Consider the following 23,560-nt stretch of genomic DNA (forward strand, 5'->3'; position numbering starts at 1 on the left):
CCAGTAGAAATTTATATTTAATTAATACCTCATATGGCGAAGAACAACATCGTGGTTACATGTCTTAGGTTAATCAGAGTCAGTAAAATACATAAATACTTAATATGAGAGCATACTTAAGTTAGGACAATGAATATTACCAGTATAAAGCCAAAAAATCCGTGGCGTGAGAGAAATACAGATTCATAATCACCTTACGTATAGGTCGGTTATCGAAAGCTGGCGGGTTCACAGTACTCACACTAATGCAATTTCACATACAGTATGTTTCAAAATATGATTTTTTTGCCATGCTATACATTTTAGTCCACTCATACACGACGGACAGTCTATTCATGATGTATTTATGATTGTATTTCAGTTTGACATCACGTCTCGCGTTTATTCACAGACACTACACAAGCACAAAGTGTAAATGTGTTGAAGCCGCCAGCTTTAGTTAACATACCTATAAAAAGTAACATAATAATAACATAACATAAAACAGTGATACGTCTCCATGACGTATCACTGAATGTTATGACGCCCTCTTGGGTCCTGGACTGGTGACAATTTTATTTTAAATTGTTGTGTATTTATTTTTATGTTTTCTTGCTGACCATTATTACATCAACATTTGTGTTTTAAGAAAGAGGTATTCTTTGTTTATACTTTCAATACACCAGAAATTGTTAAGTAGCGTTTTAAGAATTTCGTAATTTAAAATATTATTAAACAATTAATGCTGTTCTGGATTGTTCTCGATATTAACAATAAAATCTTCTCCTACTTCCACTACGGCCTTTTATTTATAAAAAAAACTAGTGTCGTTACAACCTTGTAAGACTGGCCTGTCCGTCTGTGTATGTTTCGTGCAAGCAAGTAAGTTATCAGTAGGTGCTTGTCACATGGCGTCGACAGGTCTAAAGCATGCCGGTACGCTCACGAAGTTTTCATTCACCCTTCGCTGAAGGAGCGAGTGTTAAGCCCTCGTAGAAAGTTTATAGGTGCACAGCCGGGATTCGAACTTACAATCATAGGGATGAGACTCGCACTGAAGCCAAGGCAACACTTCAATACAACCTATAATAATTTCAAAACATTAATACATCTAAGCAGTAGTTTTAACTAATCGTGAAAAAACCAAGAGTTTCTTCGATCTGTACAATGTATATAATTTAAAAAAAATATATTGACAGTAAAGAAGGCATTGCTTTTGTCTTTTTCTTAATAGGTAATCCTATATTAAGTGTTTACTTAATATGGAAGCAAATTGTTTTAAATATCACAACTGTCCTATAGACAAAGGCGGTACCTGGTGCATCATCACACATCACATCACACATTTAAGTTCTCTCCTTGTTCATAGGATAATGAATAAAGACGCCCGGTTTAAATCACAAATTTTAACATAATATTGTATTACTTGCATTACTTTATTGCAGCCTATAGTCTATGCATACACACTGTGGCTGAAGGCATGACTTCAACTGTCAAATAGTAACAGTGTCAAAAATGGCAGTCCAAAATCAAAACAAAATGTCCGATAGAAAGGAATAAAGCTTTCATTATTCCTTTAAAAAAATAATTTTAGAAAAACAGGAAAATGAAGGAGTTGGACATAAATATCGAAGGATATAATGTAAACGGTATATGTGTTGGCTGTCTCAACTACGACAGAAACATGTTTTACAGAAATGAAGTGAAAGAAGCGTTTAAAATTATCGGTGAAATCGAAGTAAGTTTAAAAATGATTGCTTTTTATGCTTTTATGGCGTTCAATATTATTATAGAAAAAACTTTACTATAATTTTTTACTATATTTTAGTCATAAATAATATTAAAAGTTTCTTACAATATAGTTTTATTGGGAACAGAAAACCTTAGATCCGCCATTACACTTAAAAATTACTTCGTCGTTCTTGAACTTCTATCATAAATATGTATCTTACAGCTTTCCGCTGCTTAAGCAAGAGTAATTATATTTATTATCTTTTCTTTACTTAATAACCCTCGTATTTGGAGTTGCTATTGATTTTTGAGTATCAATTTTATTTAAATCTTTAGTTCCATAAACCTTAGTACCCTGTTTACATTACTCTAACATTAAAAACTTTTAATTTGAGACTTTAACTCATTTTCAGGTGCCAGATGGTCTCTCCATACAAGTTTGCTGGGAATGCCTAGCGGCTGTACAAAATTTAATGAAATTCCGACAGAGAGTTCTTGACTCCTATGATGTCCTTATTAAATATTCACGAGATGTATGTATGTCTTACAACATTTTAAATCTGTCTAATTACTGTACCTTTTTGGTTTAGCCTGTTAAATTTCTTCATTTCTTGCATAAATAATTTACATTGAGTAGGACCAATTTTTTTCTCAACCGGCTTAAGACCAACACATGTCTGCATTTTAGCTTACATCTTATTAGGCTGCTACAAAATGATAATAATTTGAATTTCAGTATCCTTTCCTAAATTCTCCACATGATTTATCACAACATGCAACAACTAAATTGGGCACACATGTGAATAATCATGAAGTGACCTATGAGGAACAAGTCGTTGAGTTCACCATTAAAGAAGAAGTTGTTAAGGAAGAGGATTGTGATGGAATAAGTAAGCCTCTTTTTTTTAACAATTTGCATTTAAAATGACAAAAGTATCCCTACATTTTTAATGTCTTAGGGTAAAAAAAAATATCAATAAAAAAATTATTGACCACTTAGACTTATAAAATAAACATATGTTTACAACCTTCCAACTGGCCTGCTTCCAGACAATTTATAAACAAATTTTATATATAAACCAAGTGTCTTATAAAGTATTACAAGCAATACGTATTTTATATTAAACATTTTATAAGAATTAAATATTCTTAAGCCTATATCTTTATTGTGGACTATGCACTGAATACTGTCACTGTTTATATTTGTTGGGATCTATACAATATTTAAGTTTAGCTAAAGTTTTAAGCGATAAGTTTGGTGTAATAGATTAATTTGATTCCTTACAGATATTGATGTAAAGGATGAATCCTATGATATGCGAGACACCTTTGACACACAGTCATCAGAAGATGACACACTTTTGGTAGAATTAAAGAAAGAAGGGACTGATAAAAAGAGAAAGAGAGAAAAGAAGAAGAAAAAAGAGAAGGTAATAATCTTTTATTACAAGTAATACAATACAAAAATGGTCCCACTAATCAAAATTTTTCTTTAGATTAAATCACCTGTGTTAAAAAACCGTTTAAAAAACCTCCCACAAGAAATTGTTGAATTATACACAATGGATGAACAGGAAATGTGGTCAGTTAGATCGCAAGATGTCGCCAGTGAAGAGTTTGCTAAAGTCAAACACAAATGTGAGGATTGTATGAGAATATTTGCAACACAGAAGTTGATGGATTATCATATAGCTGGAAAACACTCACCGGTAAGTGTTAAAGTTGAAGTAAATGGAGCAAAGATTCATCATTACAAAATGTTTACAAAGTAAATTAATTAGTTCAACCTTTAATTTTTTTATATATTAGAAATATATTTTTCAGAAAGACAAAACCTCAATACAATGTGATGTATGCAAAGCATATTTTATTAATAAGGAAAATATATCAGTTCATCGGAATCAACATTTCAGTGCTTACAAGTAAGTAACAGCTCGTGTTAGAAATGTATTGCAAGTGATTAATTATTGTTTCCTAGTTATTAGTTCCAATAAAAAATACATATGTATTTATAATTATTATAAATTAATTTTTTCAGGTGTCGAATATGCGGTCTAGTTACAACATTAAAAGGAGTTATGTCGAGACATGATTGTGCAAAACCGTCAGTTGGATATGTCTGCTCTATATGTAATAAAGATTTTAGGTAAGATTGGAACCATTTTTTATTCAATTTTATTTGAATAATTCATTACATTTATTTAATTCCATAAATATTAAAAATAATTGTAGATAATCTGTATGTTGCAGTTTTGTTTAAAAAAATATTTTGATATTGGTTAAATATTCATTATGAAATATGTAGTAATTTATGATGAATGTATATTATTAACCGACTTTGACAAAAAGAGGTTATGGATTTGTATAGATATTATTGGAATTTATCCAAGCACAAGCAATTGTATGCATGTGTGTCCGCATATTAATTGTAAACTAAAAGCCATTTTAAGATTATATAATTTAAATCCAGGTCTCTTACAAAAACATCATCAATATTGGTTCATTCATTTTTGAGTTATTTTGCCGTTAGTTCAAATCTAGTAAATATTGTTTTTAAATCAGGTTTTTATTTTATTTCAGTACAAAGTCAAAACTCGTTTATCATAGAAGCATCTGCAATGAAGAGAGACCTCAATGCGATTGCTGTGGAAAGGTGTTCGCTAATAAGATCACACTCAAATCTCATCTTAAGTGAGTATTTACATTTATTATTATTAGGTATTAAGAATGTTATTTATTGTTATTACACAAACTAAAAGTACAACTGCCGCACGCGACTGTCACGCCGCCTAGCGGCAATTTGGGTCACAGTTTGTCTTCAGAGCGCCCATAAGAACTGTGATCTACCCTACGTCTGAATTCGTTGGTTAGGGCTAACTAAAAATCACATTTATTTAATACTAGCTGGCCTGGCGAACATCGTACCGCCTAACAGTCGATTCTTTATTTGTTTAAAATACTTATTCTGCTATTCGGGACACCGGTCTAGCTAAGATAAAAAAAAAATTGATAAGACAACAAATACATTATGTCAAAAAATAAAAATTTACCTTCCCGGAACCCCTCCACTAACACTTGAACTCTATGATATGGTATTAAAGTTCAAATTGACTTTTAAGTATTATTACGAATATTTTGTATGGGAATATAGAAAAGTGTTGTTTTTAGACTTTTTCACTCAATTTTTTTTAATTTTTCTCCGTAAGAACCATCCTCGTACTTCAAGGTATATTATTAAAAAAATCAGACAAATCGATCAAGCCGGTTTCATGTTATGTCGTGACAACGGAAAACGGGTTTAATTTTTATATATATAGACTAGTAGCGCCATCTATATCAATCTACGAACTTTTCAGCCCACCTAATATATAACCACTACGGTAAATAGACTATTCAATACCAAAAAAAAGGGTGCGTGTACTTATGTACGCGCGTAAGAACTTATACTTCTTTGGCATTATTAAAAATAGTTTTTGATTGCATGCAAATAATTACAATTAAATAATCAAAGACTGGAAAAGGAGTCATTATAGTCAATAAAGTTCAGTTTACATTTGAAATAAATATTTATTATTATTCTCTTACATTAAGTGTAACATAAATTCTATTATTATTCGAATGTTGTTTTTAAATGATGTCCAATGCCGTAGCATCTTCCGTGGGCAACTTCATTCTGTTAATTTTGTGTCACGTTGCGCGCGCATCGTAAAATTTCACTCTTATCAATTTTTCATCACGCGCTTAAAGAAGTATAACTTCAAAAACAATTTGAGCTAGCTCGTGAGAATTAACCAAGCAAAATCTGCAATCTGTATATATATAATATGTATTTTAAGAAATTTCAAAAAGGTTAGTCGACATCACAGGAGACCGAAGATCTGGCAGCTACCTCGGACAAAGAATTAGTCTAGCAATTCAAAGGGGGAAAGCTGCCAGTATCTTCGGAACCTTGCCTAAAGGGACTGCTCCTTTTAATGATATATGTATTTTAGTTTATGTTAAGTTTAGTTATTTATTTCAATGTATATTATTTTATTATTAGTTTTATGTGTCTATTTATAGAATATAGGTACTAGTAACATAAACTTGGTATTTTAAATGTATAATGCTGAGTGGTTATTATTAATTATAAGTACCACAATTAAATATGTATACACACACACACAAATACATACCCTATTCACTTTCCGTAATATATTTATAACGTTTTAAAGATTGTTTATATATTTTTAATTTTCAGGTCGATGTCAGGAACTCCCACAACGAAGAAACCAACTAAAAGTATGCTCATACCATGTAAAGGGTGTGATAAAGTTTTCTATTCAGGGAAGAGCTACAGGGCGCATGTGTAAGTTTTAAAAAAAAAAATGATATGAGACAAATAAAATGATTTTTGAAGTTATACTTCTTTTGGCGCCTTAGGGAAAAATGATGAGAGTAAATTTTAACGATGCGTGCGCACACCGTCACAAAAAACCGACACCCTGAAGTTAGCTATAGTCAACATTTTAGTTTTTCTATTGTTAGTGTAGTTTTTTCTACAAAAGTTTTTTATCTTGATACGCCAAAGAAGTATAACTTCTAATGCGTGTACATAAGCACACGTTTTTTTGATCTTTAAATAAATGTTTCAGCGTAATCCACGACGGACTGAACTACCCGTGCCCCATATGTGGTAAGCTGTTTCTGTGGAAGCGGAATCTAGCAAGGCACACCCGGAATCACCGGGAAAAAGAATCGGGGACCATGCACCAATGTAGAGATTGTGGGAAAACATTTTCCAGTCGGGATTGTTATAATAATCATATGAAACTCAGCAAGAAACATGTCCATGAAAGTGCTTTAAGGTATAGAAAATTTAATTGTTATGAGGGTAGAACAAAAAAAAATATTTAAAGTATTTTTTTAATTTTTTTTTGTATATACGGGGGGAAATTACCTGAAGGTTCGCGAGTGCGTTGCCGACCTTTAAAATTTCCCATTTGAATGTCCCATTACTAATAGACTATTCGGTCTGGTAATCGTTGTTTTAAAGATTATTACAAATTAAAAAAATTAAAAAGTTTACGACCTGAATATACACAAAAATTTATGAATTTCGGTCAATATCGGCCGTTTTGAGGTTTTATATAAAAGAGAATTTGTCAGATTTTCAGAGTTTTTTTTTGTTAAAAAAATTAGATAACCCCGTAACCATGATTTAAAATCAGAACTGATCACCAAAGGACTCCTTATCGTATAACAGTCCCTCGTACAATGTTTCTTGATAGGTCGGCAACGCACTCGCGAGCCCTCTGGCATTGAGTGTCCATCCGTATCACGTAACATCAGGTGAGCCTATTGTCTTTGACCTGTCAGACCTGTGTCAGGCACAGAAGGCCGAAGAAAGGAAGAATATAAAAGTTCGGTTTTTCAGCCACGCGTGCCAGTACTGCAACAAACGATTTGCAGCGAAATGGTGTATGGTGGATCACATCGACTGGGAACATCTCAAGCGCATTAAATATAGATGTCAAGTGTGCTATAAGGTATATATTGAAGTAATAATTTATGTGTGGCAGGCCTATGTTGGACTAGCCAACTCACTTTAATTTTTATTTTTATTATTCACGCACTTTTTATTCTAAACACTTTTACTAGAATACGTACGTTTTTCGAAAATATAGCTTTAAGAAAACAATATAAATAAAATAAAAATAAATCAGTGGCGCGACAACCTTTTAGGCCTGGACCTCAGATTTTTGTACCTGTTTCATGATTTGTCAATCTAATAGTCAAGTTGGTGATCAGCCTAGATATCAGATATTATTTGCGATTGATTCCCAAACATTTTGAATATAAATACTGAAAAATCATTTTTTTTAAATCCACAGATTTCTTGTAAATTCAACTTATTTCGTAGCTTGAAATCCACTAGTAAATAACGTCTCGTAATTTGGATATTGGGTTCGGAAAGTGTCTTAAACATTGGGTTTAGGAAAGTCTAAAAATGGAGTAATATTGCATTTGTTTGTTATTTTATGTTCACAATAATTGTCATGTATTTTAGAATAGATTGTGACATATATTGTAGATATAGCATTATATTATATTAAATATTTTTATTTCAGCCTTTCAAAACTGCTAAGATAATGATGGCTCATATGAATAATATACATGAGGGTAGGAACAAAATGGAGCCGGAGAGTGAGCATTTGTGTGAGATCTGCGGGAAATCTTATAAGGTAAGATTTGTGTGGTGCCCTCATTTTTCAAGAAATATATATATATATAAATGCTATGTTGGTTTGTGTACGCTTCAAAAACTCAAAAGCTTCTAAAACTTTAGCATGATGGATAATCCGCATCAAGGGTCAATCAATATTTTTCTTCATTTTTTTTGTTTTTTTAAAGTTATACTTCTTTAGGCGCGTTATGAAAAATTGATAAATTCAATTTAAATCAATACTAATTAATATTAGAAAATATTTGTGAAAGAACTGTGCTCATCAACCTTCCTAAGTGCTTCAATACAATTAAGGTTAACTATCCGTATGTATTATTAATAATGCCAAAGAAGTATAACTTCTTACGCGCGTACTTTTTTTAAATAATCTGTTTTTCAGACTGTGAAACGGCTGAAGGGCCACGTATGGGCCATGCACACGAACCGAACGGACACGAAGAGCTTCAAGTGCTCCTTCTGCCCAGCCACCTTCGCCTGGCAGACCTCCATTTATAAGCACATGCGCATGATGCACGACAATAAGCGAAAAGTGAGTTTTTCAAGTTACACTTCTTTTGGAGCGTTAGGGAAAAATTATGAGAGCACCCTGATTATCTGTTCAAACGTCGGTAAAACAGTCTGGGCTGCTAGTTGGCGCTTGCTCTGTTTTATCGATAAGGTGCATTGTCTGTCATGGTGTAGTATTTTTCAGAGTCCTGTACAATTTGTATTTAGCTAGAACCCAACCAAACCAACTAAACCAAATATAAACGCTAAGCGTCGCTTTTATCCCAAGATCGTAATAGCTGAACGGTTAGAAAAGTACAAAAAGCTCAAAAATAATATATGAAAAGAAAATGAGGAAAAAGCAACAAAATATATTCCAAAAAGGTTAAGAAAATCAAAAAATAATGAAATATAATAATTAAAATGTAAATAACAATTTAATGTACTACTTGAATGCATATTTGTACAAAGCTAAAACAGATTACATGTAACAATATGAAACAGAAAACAAAAGTAAGTACATTAATAGACAATAACAAAAATAAATAAATGAAAGAAAACTGGAATTTAACATTAAACAAACGACAATAATTAGTATTTCAACGAAAAAACATAATACTTAAAATATGTTAATTCTTCGTTTCAAATAAGTACTCATCTGTATTTTTGTATCAGAGCTTTCTCTAGTTATATGCAAGACAGATATTTTTTTAATTTCAATTATATTTAAAGAGAAAAATTCATTGTCTCGGATTTCAGACCCCTGTCCATTCCAGTTTCAAATGTGCTAAATTTTTGTTAAATGTTATTTTTCAGCAATCACGCGCACTCCCAAAGAAGCAAGATTCGTATGAAGTGGAAATCGCGAATCGCATGCAATATTTTCCGCAGAACGTCAATGTAGCGCAGATTCAACCAATTAATATTGTGCAGAATATATAAGAAACGATATGTTTGTTATTGTGTTCTGTGATTCGTACACACGGACGTACGGAATTTATTAAAAAAAACATTTTTAAAACAGCGCCCTCTAGCGGCTGAAATTTATATTTCCAACATATAAAAACTACAATTACCTAGTCTTATTGGACTAGATATACCGTGTTTGTTTATATAAAACCTCAGTATTTTAACTATTATTTCTGTGTGATTGTGTGTGTAATACAGAATTTATTACCAAAACTTTTTTAAAACAACGCCCTCTAGCAGCAGAATATAGAAAAAATTCAAACACAAAAATATTAAACTCATTATACCGTGTTTGTATATTTAAAACCCCCAGTATTTTAAATTATTATTTCTGTGTGCGATTGTGTGTTCTGCGTTTCGTACACACGACTACACTATACAGAATTTATGTAAAAAAAATACTTTTTGAAACAGCGCCTTCTCGCTGACATAAATTGGAACATACAAAAACTACAATTACATACAGCCTTATTTTACTGAAAATACCGTGCTAGTTACTATGGTAACCATACTGTTCTTTAACCCGGTTGCCATGGTAACGGTAAAAGTATGTTTAGGATTACTGATGCCATATTAGTTATTCAACCTATATTTATAAAATTTATTGCACCGTTTTAACTAAGTTATTCTCCTCTCTTTTCATTACAGAATAAACACAATTTGAAAGAAAGAGACAAAGTTAAAGTACTTTACAGTACAGTACAATTTGTTTTTATAAATAAGACGGTAGATAGTTTTAAAATAATCTTATTTTGTATTTATAAGTGTAGTATATAGATTTTTATAGAATCGGTGTTAAATCCGATAAAATATTTTAATCGAATAAATTTTTCGATGGTAAAATGTTTTAATTTTTGTCATACCCTCAAAAAATAATTAGAAGGACATTATATGATTTAAATTACCCCTATCAGCAGCCACTTTTAAGGCCGGCTACGCACCCACTAAAATGGATTTCCATGGACTGCGATGACTGCCCTTTTTACTATAAAAAAAGCCCGCCTCTTACAGTTACAGCAGTTTTACTCCTTCCCCACATTTACATAATATTTACGTTAACACAATTTGACAAAAAGTGTGTGAATCTATGAGTAGAGCAGTGCTGGAAGTCAGTACTCAATTACACGTTGTATATGTCCCACTAATGGCCATAGGCCTCCTCTCTTAGGCGAGAGGGAATGGTCTGTAGTCCCCACGCTAGCCCAATCCGTATTGGAGACTTCACATTCATCCACAGAACATAATATCTCTTGGGTCGAGGGCCTGTGACATTTTGCCAGCCCTGCCACCCTATTGTTACGCCACTGCGTGTCAGGCACATAAGCTCACCTATTGGGCTATTAGAAAAATAAAAAACATCACGATATAGAGACCATAGATTGTAGAACCTAAAAATATAACTTAAATGCTAGTGAAGGTCGCCAGAAGTCGACAGGTCGTAGCCGACAAGATTAGATTTATTTTCAAATTAATTTTTATTGCTTGTTGTTGAATTAACGACTCAAATATAAGAGTATTTATATGAGATTTATGTTTTACTAGTATTTTTATGTTTAACAATACGGATTAGGTATCAGATAGGCACTTAAAATGGTTTTAAAATTGATCAGCCCACTACCGAATATAGCTCCGGAAATACTGTTTAATCCGTTTAAATCGCGAAGTATTCGAATGAGAGGCGCCTGACTGAAAATACTGCTGATTTTAAACCTTGCATTGGAAATTAATCAGTACAATGATAATGTCCTGAAAGAGGTTACTGTTCTGGATGTCACCATTTACTAATTTACCATAAAAACTGATGCTCTTAGATTTATGTTAGTGCTAACTATAGTTAGCAATGAAACGTGTATTATTAAAGGTGAAAATTAAAGATTTGATTGCCGTTTTAGTCACAGTTGACAGGAAAATATAATCAGTAGAAACGTTAATATTTCGCGGATTTTAGACATTGTTTTGTATCGAATTGTTATTTTGTCTCATAAACGTTCTATGAGAGAGATAGATAGAATTTAAGAAATGTATTAAACAAAAGCTGTGTAAAAAGGCTTACTTACTACAAAGTTAACGATTATCTAGTTGATAAAAGGGCCTGGGACTACTTCTAATTAATTTGCGATACTTGTTTTAAAATAACTGTTGTTTGATAATTTGCTATTTTAAAAGAGTACCGAGAGTTTTTTACGCCGGCTTTTTCTCACGGCCTACACCCTCTGTCTTCTTTTCGATGAGTAGGGATGTCTACCGATACAAATTTAATGGCGTGTAATAAGTGATACCTGTATCTTTTATTCTATAGTAAATTAATTAATTATTTTTTTTTGAAGTTATACTTCTTTAGGCGCGTTATGAAAAATTTATGAGATTGAAATTTTACGATGCGCGCGCACCTGTGACACAAAATTGGGAGTGTGATTATAGCGTGCGTGAGCGAGATAGGAATAAGACAATCTACAAGTAAAAAGAAATAGAATATGCGTGAAGTTCGTATGCCAAGAATTTTGAATGATCATAATGACATTTGTCATTTACCTTTTAAACAAATAAAGGACTTTTAATTATTGACTATAATGACTCCTTTTCCAGTCTTTGATTATTTAATTGTAATTATTAATTATTTGCATGCAATCAAAAACTATTTTTAATAATGCCAAAGAAGTATAACTTCTTACGCGCGTACATAAGTACACGCACCCTTTTTTTTTATTTAAGCCATTGACTCTGAATCAAACTTAACAAAAAAGTCTAGTTTCTGAATCTTACCCTGAGTAAAACACTCTAGATTTAAAGACTCGTTACTGTTCATATTAGACTGTATGTTACCTTATAAATTGATTCACACAATTGCTAACGAGAACAAAAATGTTCGTAAACATTTTGAAATTATTATTTCTATGTAAGTAAATTTACGTATTTACATTTGAAAACTAAATAAAGCAAACCAAATTTCACAATTGGAACTTTCAAATTAAATTATAAAAACTCCTTGCTGCGTCGGTAGTAACTAAGAATTAGTTAAAAAACTAAATATTGAAATTTTGTACCCAATTCTGATGTAGTTGTTCAACAAAGAAGAAATAAAAAAAACGAACACACTCTGTTCCGACCACAGGTGGCGCAGGGACCACAGGTAGGCCTTTGGCCCGTCAATGATTAGACTTTTCGAGTCTCTTTAAGTTGGAGAGAATCACCTTCCTTCCTCCACAGATAATGAATCACTTTAGAGTACAAAGCTCCATTGATTTGAATTAGAAAAAAAAACAAGCCAAGAAACAGCCAGGTTATACGTGTGTATTAGTGTGTTCCCTGGCCTCGGTTTCGGCTACAACCTGCCGAGTTTATCAGAGAATATTTATAAAATATAAATTATTTTTCAGTCTCTATAGCTCTGCTGTATCTATCAAGAAAGCGCTTCACCGGCTACGGCTATGTTAAAAGACAGAATGGACACGACACTAAAAATTTGGATGTTTGGTTCGTCGAATATTCGCGAATGAATCCAAAATATTACGGAGACCAAGCCAATCAATAAATCTGGTTTATCGCCTTTTTTGCTTTAATTGCTTTCAATAAACTTAATCTTTCAACAAACAAATTAAATATAATCAAAAGTGCTTTATCGCTAATAATTGAACTCTTGCATGCAGCCCTAATTGAGGGTCTTTTTATCATGTAAAACTTAGAAATATATATAATATGTAAAAGTTAGAAATAACACAGTATTTGTCAAAGAAACAATGTTACACTAACTTTTTAATTGCCAGTAAACGACATACAGTGTAAACTCTTTATAACTTTATTCGATATAACGAAAAGTTGCATATAACGTAAAAATGAGTACGAATTACATCCGTTAAATTGTAAGCAGTACGTTGAGGTTCACAATCTTTCGACAGTTCATAATCTCGCGAGATAGATTACAATCTAACGGTGTTTACAACTTTACGGTGACATATACAAATTATTGTAATTGGTTAAATTTGTTTTATTTCCTCCCTATAACTAAAACTCTATGACGAAAAAATGCTCGGTACCTTGAAATTTGTTATAAAAAGTTTACACTGTACTGTTTACACAAAATCAACAAAACATCACAACAAACATCATAACATTCTTCAAAAATAATCCTATTAGCAACATTTTATAAGAAATATTTCAAAGGTACACATTGAACATGCTGCCAATCAACCAATAATGGCCAGAAGATAAGTTCTAACTTAAAGACTTTCACTTAAAACTTAAATTGGACCGTCTACCCCAAAATCGATAACTGATTAATGTTGGTAGTCATAGAACGTAGAGTTGTCCACCCAGAATACGAAGGGCCGCCTGTGCAATGTGCATCTACAGGGCGCTGAGCTTCCCGGGAAGACGGCCAGAGATCTTCCTTTGAATTGTAGTTATTATATAGATATAACATTATCAATTTCTAATTAGAATTACCAAAATATTTCACTCCTTGCATACAATCTAAGTATTCAGCTGCTTAAGTTTTAAAGTTTTAGTAAGTCATTCAAAACAATTTTTGTTTCCGTTTTATGTTAGAAGTCGAATTAACATATTATGGTCTTTTTGACGATATGTTTTGTCACATTGAAGGCATTTCACAACTTTCATGTTTGAATTATTTTTTTTTGTAAATGTAGTAAATATGTATATGAAACACACTACATAGACAAAAAGATTTTTTAAGTTTTATTAATTAACGTAATTAAAGTAACTAATGTAAAAACTTAATAACGAGTGTGCTCTTGCCAACATCACAGCTTGAGTACCTCCTTTTTGCCGACCAGTGACCACAACTTTTTGTTTGGCCGTGTACATCGGTTATAAAGAAAAAAAATCCATCAAAAATTGCCAGAATTCACTTCACGCGTATTAATTTACACGATTATACAGACTACGTCAAACAATTAAATTTCATTTAACCAACTGAAATCGACTTGAGAACGGAAATTTCCATAAGGAACATGAGTGCCCATTTTTTTGCAATTAAGTATTAATCTGTTTTTGTGCCGAACTCGAATGCATTCTAATTTATTTATTGGTTTCTCATTCATGATCGACGAAACTAGTAGTCGTAAACCACACTTAATCGGTACCTACTTATTGTATAACTGTGATGTAGCAATTCTAAAAAGAATAAGATAATTGAATATATAATACTTTCGAATAATAAACACAAAACAATATGTACTTTAAAAATCTTTCCCTTTTCAAAGTAACTTCATTTGATTTTTGTTTAATCATTTAACTTGTAAACCTGACAAGTGACAGTTCTGTTTATCATAGTAGTAATAGTAGTTTAGGCTTCAGTAAGTCTTTAGACTATAATATACAGTATGACCTAATGCTATTACCGAAATAGTAAATGATATATCACTTTGCAGCTGGACACACTGCACTGATTTATTAAAACTCTCAAATCATTCCAAATGGGAATGCTAGGCATTAGGCTAAATTATTAAATATATATTATAAATATATTTTAAAAGAAGTTATTACACATTGATTGATTGTTAATAAAATCTGATTTAATTTAATTAATACCAGTTAGTAGTGCTGCTGTTGGGTACATAACTTAGCATAGAGGATTATTATGTTGTTATTCCAACGTCCAAACAAACATCTCTAAAGCTCAGTAGGTTTCGTAATAAAAGTAAAATTTAAAATCTTTAAAGACACAACAGGCAGAAGGTCTAAAATGATTAGCTATAACTCTATAATCTATAGATAGATTCATGACCCGTATCAATTAATAGATGCATAAACAGATATGATGTAGCTATGAAGATATATAAAAATGCTAATTTATTTTGTATAAATTTAATTACATTTAAATTAGTAACAAACATTTTAAACTGAACATACCAAAAATATGTTTATTCAAATATTTGAAAATTAATAAAATACATTTGGACCTTTGTATCAAAATGTGTTGAGACAATAATATAGCAGACATTAATGAAATAAAACCTTAGAAAGAAAAGTAGTAAACAGGTTCAAAATTATAAGATTTAACATGGCCCTGAAGACAATATTCGAGTTTATATTTATAAAAAGTAATAATTAATCTAAAAATAATGTACATTTAAGCAGACAATTCATGAATATTACCTTAATTACAAAACAGAAAACAGATAGATTTAAACCATTAAATTAAATGTTCAATTAATGAAAGTACTTTTACAAAAGATATCCCAAGTGCTGTAAAAACTAGAAAAATAGCTAAATAAAAGTTTTTGGTATTAAAAGAGAAGGAAATACACTTAATTCATGAATGTCCTATGAATAAATAATAATCTAAAATCTCAAGACATTAGGCCATGGGCGGGTAAACTGTTATTTTACAAAAATCTACACCGATTATGTACTCTTTTCAAATGAGTTAATAGCGATTCCTTTGCTTTAAACTTTAGAGAGCAGAAATCACACTCAAATGTTACATTTTTGTATGTATGTTTGTTGTTGTAGTGTTTATTCAGTCTATCTTTGCTTGTAAACTTTTTCTGACATTTTATACATGAATTTTCAGCTAAAATTTGTTTCAACTTTAAGTGTTGTCGAAGGCAGTAACGTGACTTAAACGTAATAGCACAAGCCTCGCATTTTGACTTACTTTTGATCTGGTGCTGAGTTTGGCAATGTATATCCAAGTTACTCTTTCTTTTGAACATGATCTGACAGTCATTGCATTCAAAAGTAGCTTGTCGTTGCTGGGTTTGGTGGTTCGACGTCATATGTCGAAAGAAATGACTGTTTTGGGTGAATTTTACACAACAGTATTGGCAAGTATAAATGAAATTCTTTCCGTCGAAATTTGGTGGTAAATTCTCTGGCTTCCGACGTAATGCTGGACGTGTGATTCGTATTTTCGGACCTATTCTTGGTTTTTTATTCATAACTAGGCTGGTGTGGACTTAATTTAACTTTTATTGCATTATTTTTTGTCACAACACGTAAGCAGGATGGATTGTACTAAAACTCAGTTCAGTTAATAATTGACTAGTTAAAGTAAGTTTTTGTTTAAATAAAAATAATCTAAAATAACTATTGCTATAATAAACTATTATTTAAAAAAATAAGTAAATTAATTGTAAAAATTTTAACTGAAAGTAAATGTCAAAACGAAAACAAATAATATGACAGATGGGAAATTGACGACAGCAAAGTTCGTTCGGAAATAAAAGTTACTTTCTCTTTACAGAAACTATGTGTAAACTAGTATTGTTACATATTAATATAAACATATCATGATTTAACATTAAATAAGTTACATATACCGTTATGTATTTACTGTGACAATGTTAATATATAGAACTATTTGTACAGAACGAAATTCTAAAAAAATTATAAAAACTTCTTAAGAAATTATTAACGACACATTTCCGGACGGGAGTTATAGCCGTTATTTTTTTGACCTTGAAATAACGATACTTTTGGAATTTGGGTCAATCGCTGAGTTAATAATAATTTTTATTACAATTTGCTCAATAAAAACATCAAGAGAATTGACAAAAATATACAGGAACATCTATTAATAATATTTTTGCCCTAATAGATGGAAATTATTTAGTTATGTAGGTACACAAAACTGGAATATCCTCGCTGCTTTTTTTCTAATGTTAAACAAGTTTCTTACTTGGATATGCAAAATAAACGTTAGTTCTATTTATCTTTATATATATAATTCTGTGAGTGTGTATGTCACTGAACTTCTCTCAAACGACTGGACCGATTTTGATGAAATTTTTTGTGTGTGTTCAAGGGGATCTGGGAATGGTTTAGATTCACAAATTAGCCCGCCAGATGGCGCTGCAGTCGGTACTTTCATACTTTGCTTTACTAATCGCTTGAAATATCATGCAGGACAACGTCTGTCGGGTCCACTAGTTATATTATATAATGATTATATATCATAAAATTATAACGGTCTCCATGTTTTTATTACCATTAACTACGTGTAGAAATGAAGTAGTGTATTTTAAATGGATTATAATGAGCAAGTGAGATTTCAATTATTTTGTATTTGGAAAAGAGCGGTGGTTTAGTTTACGACTGAAAAACAAAAAAAAACTATTATTTCGACTTATCAAGTCTTTAACATAATAAAAATTCATATTGCATCCTTACGATAGAAATAAGTTAATATATTTATAAATAGCACAGGAATAAATTTTACTAAGCAACACATAATTACTTTTTTATTATTATTGTTAATTAAAATTAACTGTCACCCACACTGATTCAGTGACAGATAATAAGATGCAGATACCGGCAAACATCTTGAACAAATGTTCTTGCCTGCGCAGAAGCGATTTTTAGGTATCACTAGGATGGGTGGTGCGCGGCGGCGGCAGAGATCGCATGATTGGTAAATCAGATGACGTTTGTGTCCCAGGTGCGTGGTTTCCCCCACTTATAATAGATTTACATAAATAACAATGAATTATACAATAGTTTCATTTATGATTACTTTTGTAGCGACACCCACAAATCACTACAAGACGTCTCTTTTAAGCAAAGGTTTTTCTTGACCTTAGCCTAGGACCTTTAAACCAGTCAGTGGTTAGAGTGATCGAGGATCCCTGTTGGTTGGAGGTATATAGCAGCATCTATCTTCCTCCACGCATTTAACATGATGACTACATAAACTTTCTTGTGTTTTTGTAAACACTTCCAAATACATAATTAGAAAAACAAACCCACTGAAGAAAGGCAGTTTATCAATTAATATTTCACACAATTGTATAATAATTTAACAATTACATAACATCTTGTCTTACAATCTGATTATCTCATTTTAAAAGAGCACGTACTTATCTGTTTAACACTTTAAATGCAGATGCATAACAATCAGCAATTTATAACCTTCTAACCAAAAATATCCAAATGACAAGCGTATTTATTATCCATGTCAAAAAATTTAATAAGGTGTTTTTGACGTAATACGGATTCAGGGCATCTGTTATTTACGTCTACAGGGAATTTGAATACATTCCTGTTTTGCGTCACTTAATTTCAATGTCGCAACACTAGTGATATAGTGAGAGAAGTATATAGAAATTAGTTTTTTTTTATAAAGGATGTCTGGATATTAATAAATACTATTGACTCCATGATTTTATATTGGTGTTGATTTGTTAAGTAAAAGTGTTACTAAGAAGATTTTCAATTATAAATCGAAACTCACGTACTTAAACTAAATATTAATAAACAGGAAAAGAGTCTCTGCAGCGATAGTGTTAGTGTAAGGTGTAAAATAAATATTGCAATATTTCCGAAAGTTTTTGATAAATAACTATATAAAATGGACAAATATCTAATCGTTAACTTATCATTACACATTCAATAGAACCTCATTTGCATTGAAAAAGAATGGAGTGGCAAATTGTCATATTTGCCGCCATTTTTGGCGTTACTCTTGCAATGGAGAATAATTTGATAGTGACAACGACGGAGGGCCAAGTTCAGGGTAGTTTAGCATCGAGTGGCTTATATTACGAGTTTTTGGGGATAAGATATGCTGTACCGATCAAATTTCGGGTAAGTTTTTTTTAAATCTATTTGGTAACAAGAAAAATATTTTGCCATAGATAATATTTACAGGGCTTAACTTTCTAAAAGTCTCTCAGATTTAATTCTTTGTTAATTTTCTTTAAATGAAAGTTGGTGAACAGTCTTATTTTTTATTGTAAGTATAATAAATTAACGTATTTAATCAAAAATGTCAATATCGCTATACAATTTTGCATTTACTTTTAAATATACATACTATAATTTATTACGCTTTTTTTGTTAAAACAAAACATTTCATTTAAATGATTAGGTCTGTCCCAAACGGGTGACACCTTTTGATTAAAACAATTAAGAATTGTTTTGTTTACTTAACTTACTTAAACCATATTACGTTCGCTTAACCCTAAATAAATATTCATGTTTTTTAAGCACTTTACCTTCAGCAGGTATTTCTTTGTTTTTCTTTTTTCATACTAAAGTTGTCTGGAAGAAATAGTTTGTTAGCGATAAGCCCCCCCCTGTATTTTTTACATGTATGTTTAAAATAACGAAGTGTAAATAAATAAATACATTTAAAGAAAAATATTTTTCAAATATTAGAAGTAAAACTTTATTTCGGGTAAAAATAGTATCTACTAAAATATTCTAATACCTTTCCAGGCACCAGCACCACCTGAATCCTTTTCCGGTATCTACAAAGCTGACAATCGCGCTGTTCTTTGCCCCCAATTTCCCACATACGATCCCCTCGCTGCCCCAAGCGAGAACGAAGATTGCCTTGTCCTCAACGTATTTACCCCTGCATTCATTAACACAACCTGTCCCGTAATGGTTTTCCTCCATGGAGGAGATTTTGGTGTCGGTTCCTCTTCACCAATATTTTATGGGCCGCAGTTTCTCATCAGCCATGGCGTTATAGTCGTAACAGTTAACTATAGGCTGAACGCTTATGGTTTTCTCAATTTAGGCATCAAAGAAGCACCAGGAAACGCTGGGTTGAAGGATATAAGGGCGGCGTTGAGGTGGGTACAGAAGAATATTAAGAATTTCCAAGGAGACCCTGACAATGTAACTGTTTTTGGTCAAGGCAGCGGTGGAGTAGCTGCTATTTATCTAACTATGTCACCAAGCACGAAAGGATTGTTCCATCGAGTTATATCTGAGAGTGGATCCCCATTTTCCCCTCACGTATTCGACCATAGTCCACTCAAAACAGCTAGCCATTTAGCCAAGTCCCTTAGCATGAAATCTGAAGATCCAAAGACTCTGCTCAAACTTTACAGGGAAACTCAGATAAGCAAAGTAGAGGAGGCAATAGGTAATCAAATGAATGCTAAATCAGTATTCCTTCCATCCGTAGAAAAAGTATTCAAAGGTGAAGAACCATTTCTGACTGATACTCCATTTAATATACTCTCAAACAGACCAGAGTATTTCCATCCAGTACCAGCAATTATTGGTCTAAACACTGTGGAAGGTCTTTCTTCTATCTTAGACTATAATACAATAACAGGCCAAATGGATAGAATACATCACGAAGACTTTTCAGCGTTAGACCAGAGGAACTTCAGTCCTGAAGACAAAGAAGAGTTCCGGAAAATGTTAAGAGATACCTTCTTTTCTGAAATAACAAATGATGAAGCTTTAGTGGGAGGATTGGTAAACCTGAACACTGATTTCTGTCACGTGGGTCCAATGTCCTTATTTGCAGATCTATACGGGAATAATACAGTATATCAGTATTTATTCAGTTATATTGGTAACAGAAATCTTGGTCGTATATTGACTAACAGTACACTGGATGCAACAGCAAATTTGGACGAGTTATTTTACGTGTTCGACTTGGATAGACTGCCTTTGGAAATGGATGAAAATGACGCCAGAATTGTTACTTTCATGACGCAGATGTGGACAAATTTCGCTAAATTTGGGTAAGTTCTTAACTAAAATTTCGTGTTTGATCGTGAGATTTCTGGTATAACTTAATTTCTATAAGACACAGAGGGCAGAGGGTGTACACAGTGATCTTCATCGCATTCGGTCTTTAGCCTCGTACCTCTCTCCAAGTCTTTTCGACTCTCTTTACCTCATCTGTAATTGCTCGACGCCAGGTTTGCTTGGAACGGTGAAGTTTCCGCTTTCCTGACGGCTTCGAATCAAGCGCCTGCTTGGGGATATAATTGGAATCTCTTCGGAGTGTATCTTTCCATTTACACTGGTGTGCTAAAGGAAATATTGCCAGAAATCGGCAATTTCTAGACACAAAAATCACTGCTCGTAATCTTATTATCCTAAGCAGACAAAAGTGACAGTCCAGTTTTGCTGTTCACCAAGGTGAAACAAATGAATTATAATTCATAAAATATTCTTAACCTACATAGTAATAATAATAATTCTTAAAAATGGGTTAAAAAGAAAACGCTGGCAGCATTTCCTCGCTGCATTACGACATTTAAACGTTGAGCGAAAAAAGCACCAGCTCTGGGGTCACCGGTACTATCAGGTGCCAACTTAAATCTTTAATTAGCGCTTGTATATATGTACACTTGAACCCCATCGGCGAATAAATAGTACATAGATATAGAAAAGGAGTGGTTCAGATGTAATTCATTTGTTTTAATATGTCATTTTCTTCCAGAACCCCAACCCCAGACGTGTCAAATGGAGAATGGCTGCCGTATCCCCATCATTTAGAAATAAACTTAGAACCACAATACGTGGCGCCTCTCACGCCAGAGAGAGCACAATTCTGGCGCGCACTCTTCTACAAATATAGCGCTGATATGTCCACTAAATAATTCACAGCCGTATTTATAAACGGTTTAAGGTTAAAATCCATTTGGAAGTCAATATATACTTTCCCATAGTTTTATAAATATAATTAAGATAATTTATTTAATTAATGTAAGATTGCTAGAAATAACCTTTTTGCTCGCACAGTCCAGCTTACTTAATAGGTTTCTGGACTCTTCGGGTAACATACTATGATTTTAAATGTACATATAAATGATTAAAGGTTTTTCTTAATTTAATAAAAGTAACTTAATTGTATAAAAGTTTTATAATATTTTTAGTTAAAATTTGGCCATATATTAGCAGTAAATAAATAAATAAGATCTTGGTGAGAAACCTCTCGTTTGTTAAAATCCAATTCGTTTTTGACAAACGCGTCTATTAGTCATACTAAGTAGGTTTACCGATATTTCGGTCACCATACGAGATTCTTCGACAACCAGTCACTTTTCGAGCGGCTTCCCATGACGTTGCGTAGTTCTGCAGCTGAGTTTCATCATCGGACGTCGAGGCAGAATACAAAATACCATTCGTCCGCCGTCCGCCGTTCCACAACTGAGCGTTTCTTAAGGCAGTTTTTCTGAGCACCACCACTATGAAACCAGCTCAAATATTTCCGAACCAATTTGACTGAAAGAGAAAAGAGCGTACCAATTCTTAAGAATTGAAATTAATTCATAAAATATATTTTTATGGACAGGTTGTCAATAAATTATTAAATGTGTTTCAATCGTTTTATTTATAAAATCTAACAATTTAATAAAATATGAAAATGAATAACAATCTTGTAAGTGCAAAATTACTAATTAACATTTCTTAACATTAAGTTGACTTTCACATAGTATATATATTTATTTGATAACTCTTTAATGTTGCCATCGTTTTGGAAAAATACGTGTGCAATTCACACGTGCTAGAAGTGAAACCTTCAAACATTTTGGTTTTATGATAATGAGAGAAATTTAACTTGAATTTTTTAGTTTAATATCAATGATTAATTTTGATGAAAAATGATTGAAAAAAGGGCGACCTTTAATAGGCAATTACAAACAAGACTTTATTGACTTTAAATGTCTAATCTAGGCGAACGGCTAACGAAAATTCTCCACGAAAATTAAAATGCATTCCTTATGTATCAGCTGCCTTATTTAGTATCTAGTAAATAAATTAATATTATCTAATTGAAATTTGATGCAATGAAATGTTGAAAAAACGAAATTCAACAGATAGTCTTTGACATTTCTAAACACCATAGAACGTCTCTGCACAAAAACATCATTTAACATTACATTCTAGCATTAAGTAATTTAAAACTAACCTAAACTAAAAAGGATATTTAACTTAACAAAGTGTCCAATAACACTACTTACAGCTTCTAAGGGGAAGACACTCTGTTCTTGTATTATTTATTTTTAAATATTACCACAGAACAAGATTATGTTGTATCGGAAGTTACAGAAAAAAAGACAATGGCAAATTTACTCGTAAATCGTAATGTCATAAACGAGCGATTTAACGAAATAGCCGCATCAACTCATAAAATCTACCTTTGGACCACTATATCTATATAGTGGAAATCCCATGTCTGGGTTTAATATGCAGGATCGTAAACATACTATAAAGACGAGGAATTTAAAAAGTCACCTTTATATATTTCCAAGTATCACGAGGTCATTCAATATCGTTTATTATGTATAATTAACAATTAAAATATTATAACCTAACATTACATATTTACTTAGGGTGATATTCAGAAATGAGAGTATGATTTAAAATTATACCTTTTAAAACAAATTTGCACGCCATTATGTGTGGCAGAATATGCGAACTTTAGACTATAATATTTTGTAGCATATT

At 32.0% G+C, this 23,560-nt stretch overlaps 3 protein-coding genes across 3 annotated transcripts; 2 read left to right on the top strand and 1 right to left on the bottom strand.

Annotated features, from left to right (window-relative positions):
- Positions 1–1,479: 1,479 nt before the first annotated feature.
- LOC125061622 (zinc finger protein 726-like) lies at positions 1,480–9,573 on the top strand. The gene is made up of 14 exons (XM_047667132.1): positions 1,480–1,717; positions 2,124–2,243; positions 2,447–2,600; positions 2,998–3,140; positions 3,207–3,419; positions 3,535–3,632; positions 3,749–3,856; positions 4,291–4,401; positions 5,951–6,058; positions 6,345–6,557; positions 7,127–7,238; positions 7,821–7,934; positions 8,316–8,465; positions 9,239–9,573. Exons 1-14 carry the CDS (start codon positions 1,586–1,588, stop codon positions 9,362–9,364), a joined length of 1,902 nt encoding a protein of 633 aa, XP_047523088.1. The 5' UTR covers positions 1,480–1,585; the 3' UTR covers positions 9,365–9,573.
- Positions 9,574–15,258: 5,685 nt separating this feature from the next.
- Positions 15,259–16,525, bottom strand: LOC125061569 (zinc finger protein 616-like). Its single transcript, XM_047667043.1, has one exon. The coding sequence runs from the start codon at positions 16,291–16,293 to the stop codon at positions 15,739–15,741; it is 555 nt and encodes a 184-aa protein (XP_047522999.1). The 5' UTR covers positions 16,294–16,525; the 3' UTR covers positions 15,259–15,738.
- A 2,068-nt stretch (positions 16,526–18,593) lies between these two features.
- Positions 18,594–21,854, top strand: LOC125061567 (acylcarnitine hydrolase-like). Its single transcript, XM_047667042.1, has 3 exons — positions 18,594–18,937; positions 19,571–20,841; positions 21,549–21,854. Exons 1-3 carry the CDS (start codon positions 18,770–18,772, stop codon positions 21,706–21,708), a joined length of 1,599 nt encoding a protein of 532 aa, XP_047522998.1. The 5' UTR covers positions 18,594–18,769; the 3' UTR covers positions 21,709–21,854.
- Positions 21,855–23,560: the final 1,706 nt, after the last annotated feature.

The sequence above is a fragment of the Pieris napi genome, chromosome 23 (genome assembly GCF_905475465.1).
Source record: "Pieris napi chromosome 23, ilPieNapi1.2, whole genome shotgun sequence".
Lineage (NCBI taxonomy): Eukaryota > Metazoa > Arthropoda > Insecta > Lepidoptera > Pieridae > Pieris > Pieris napi.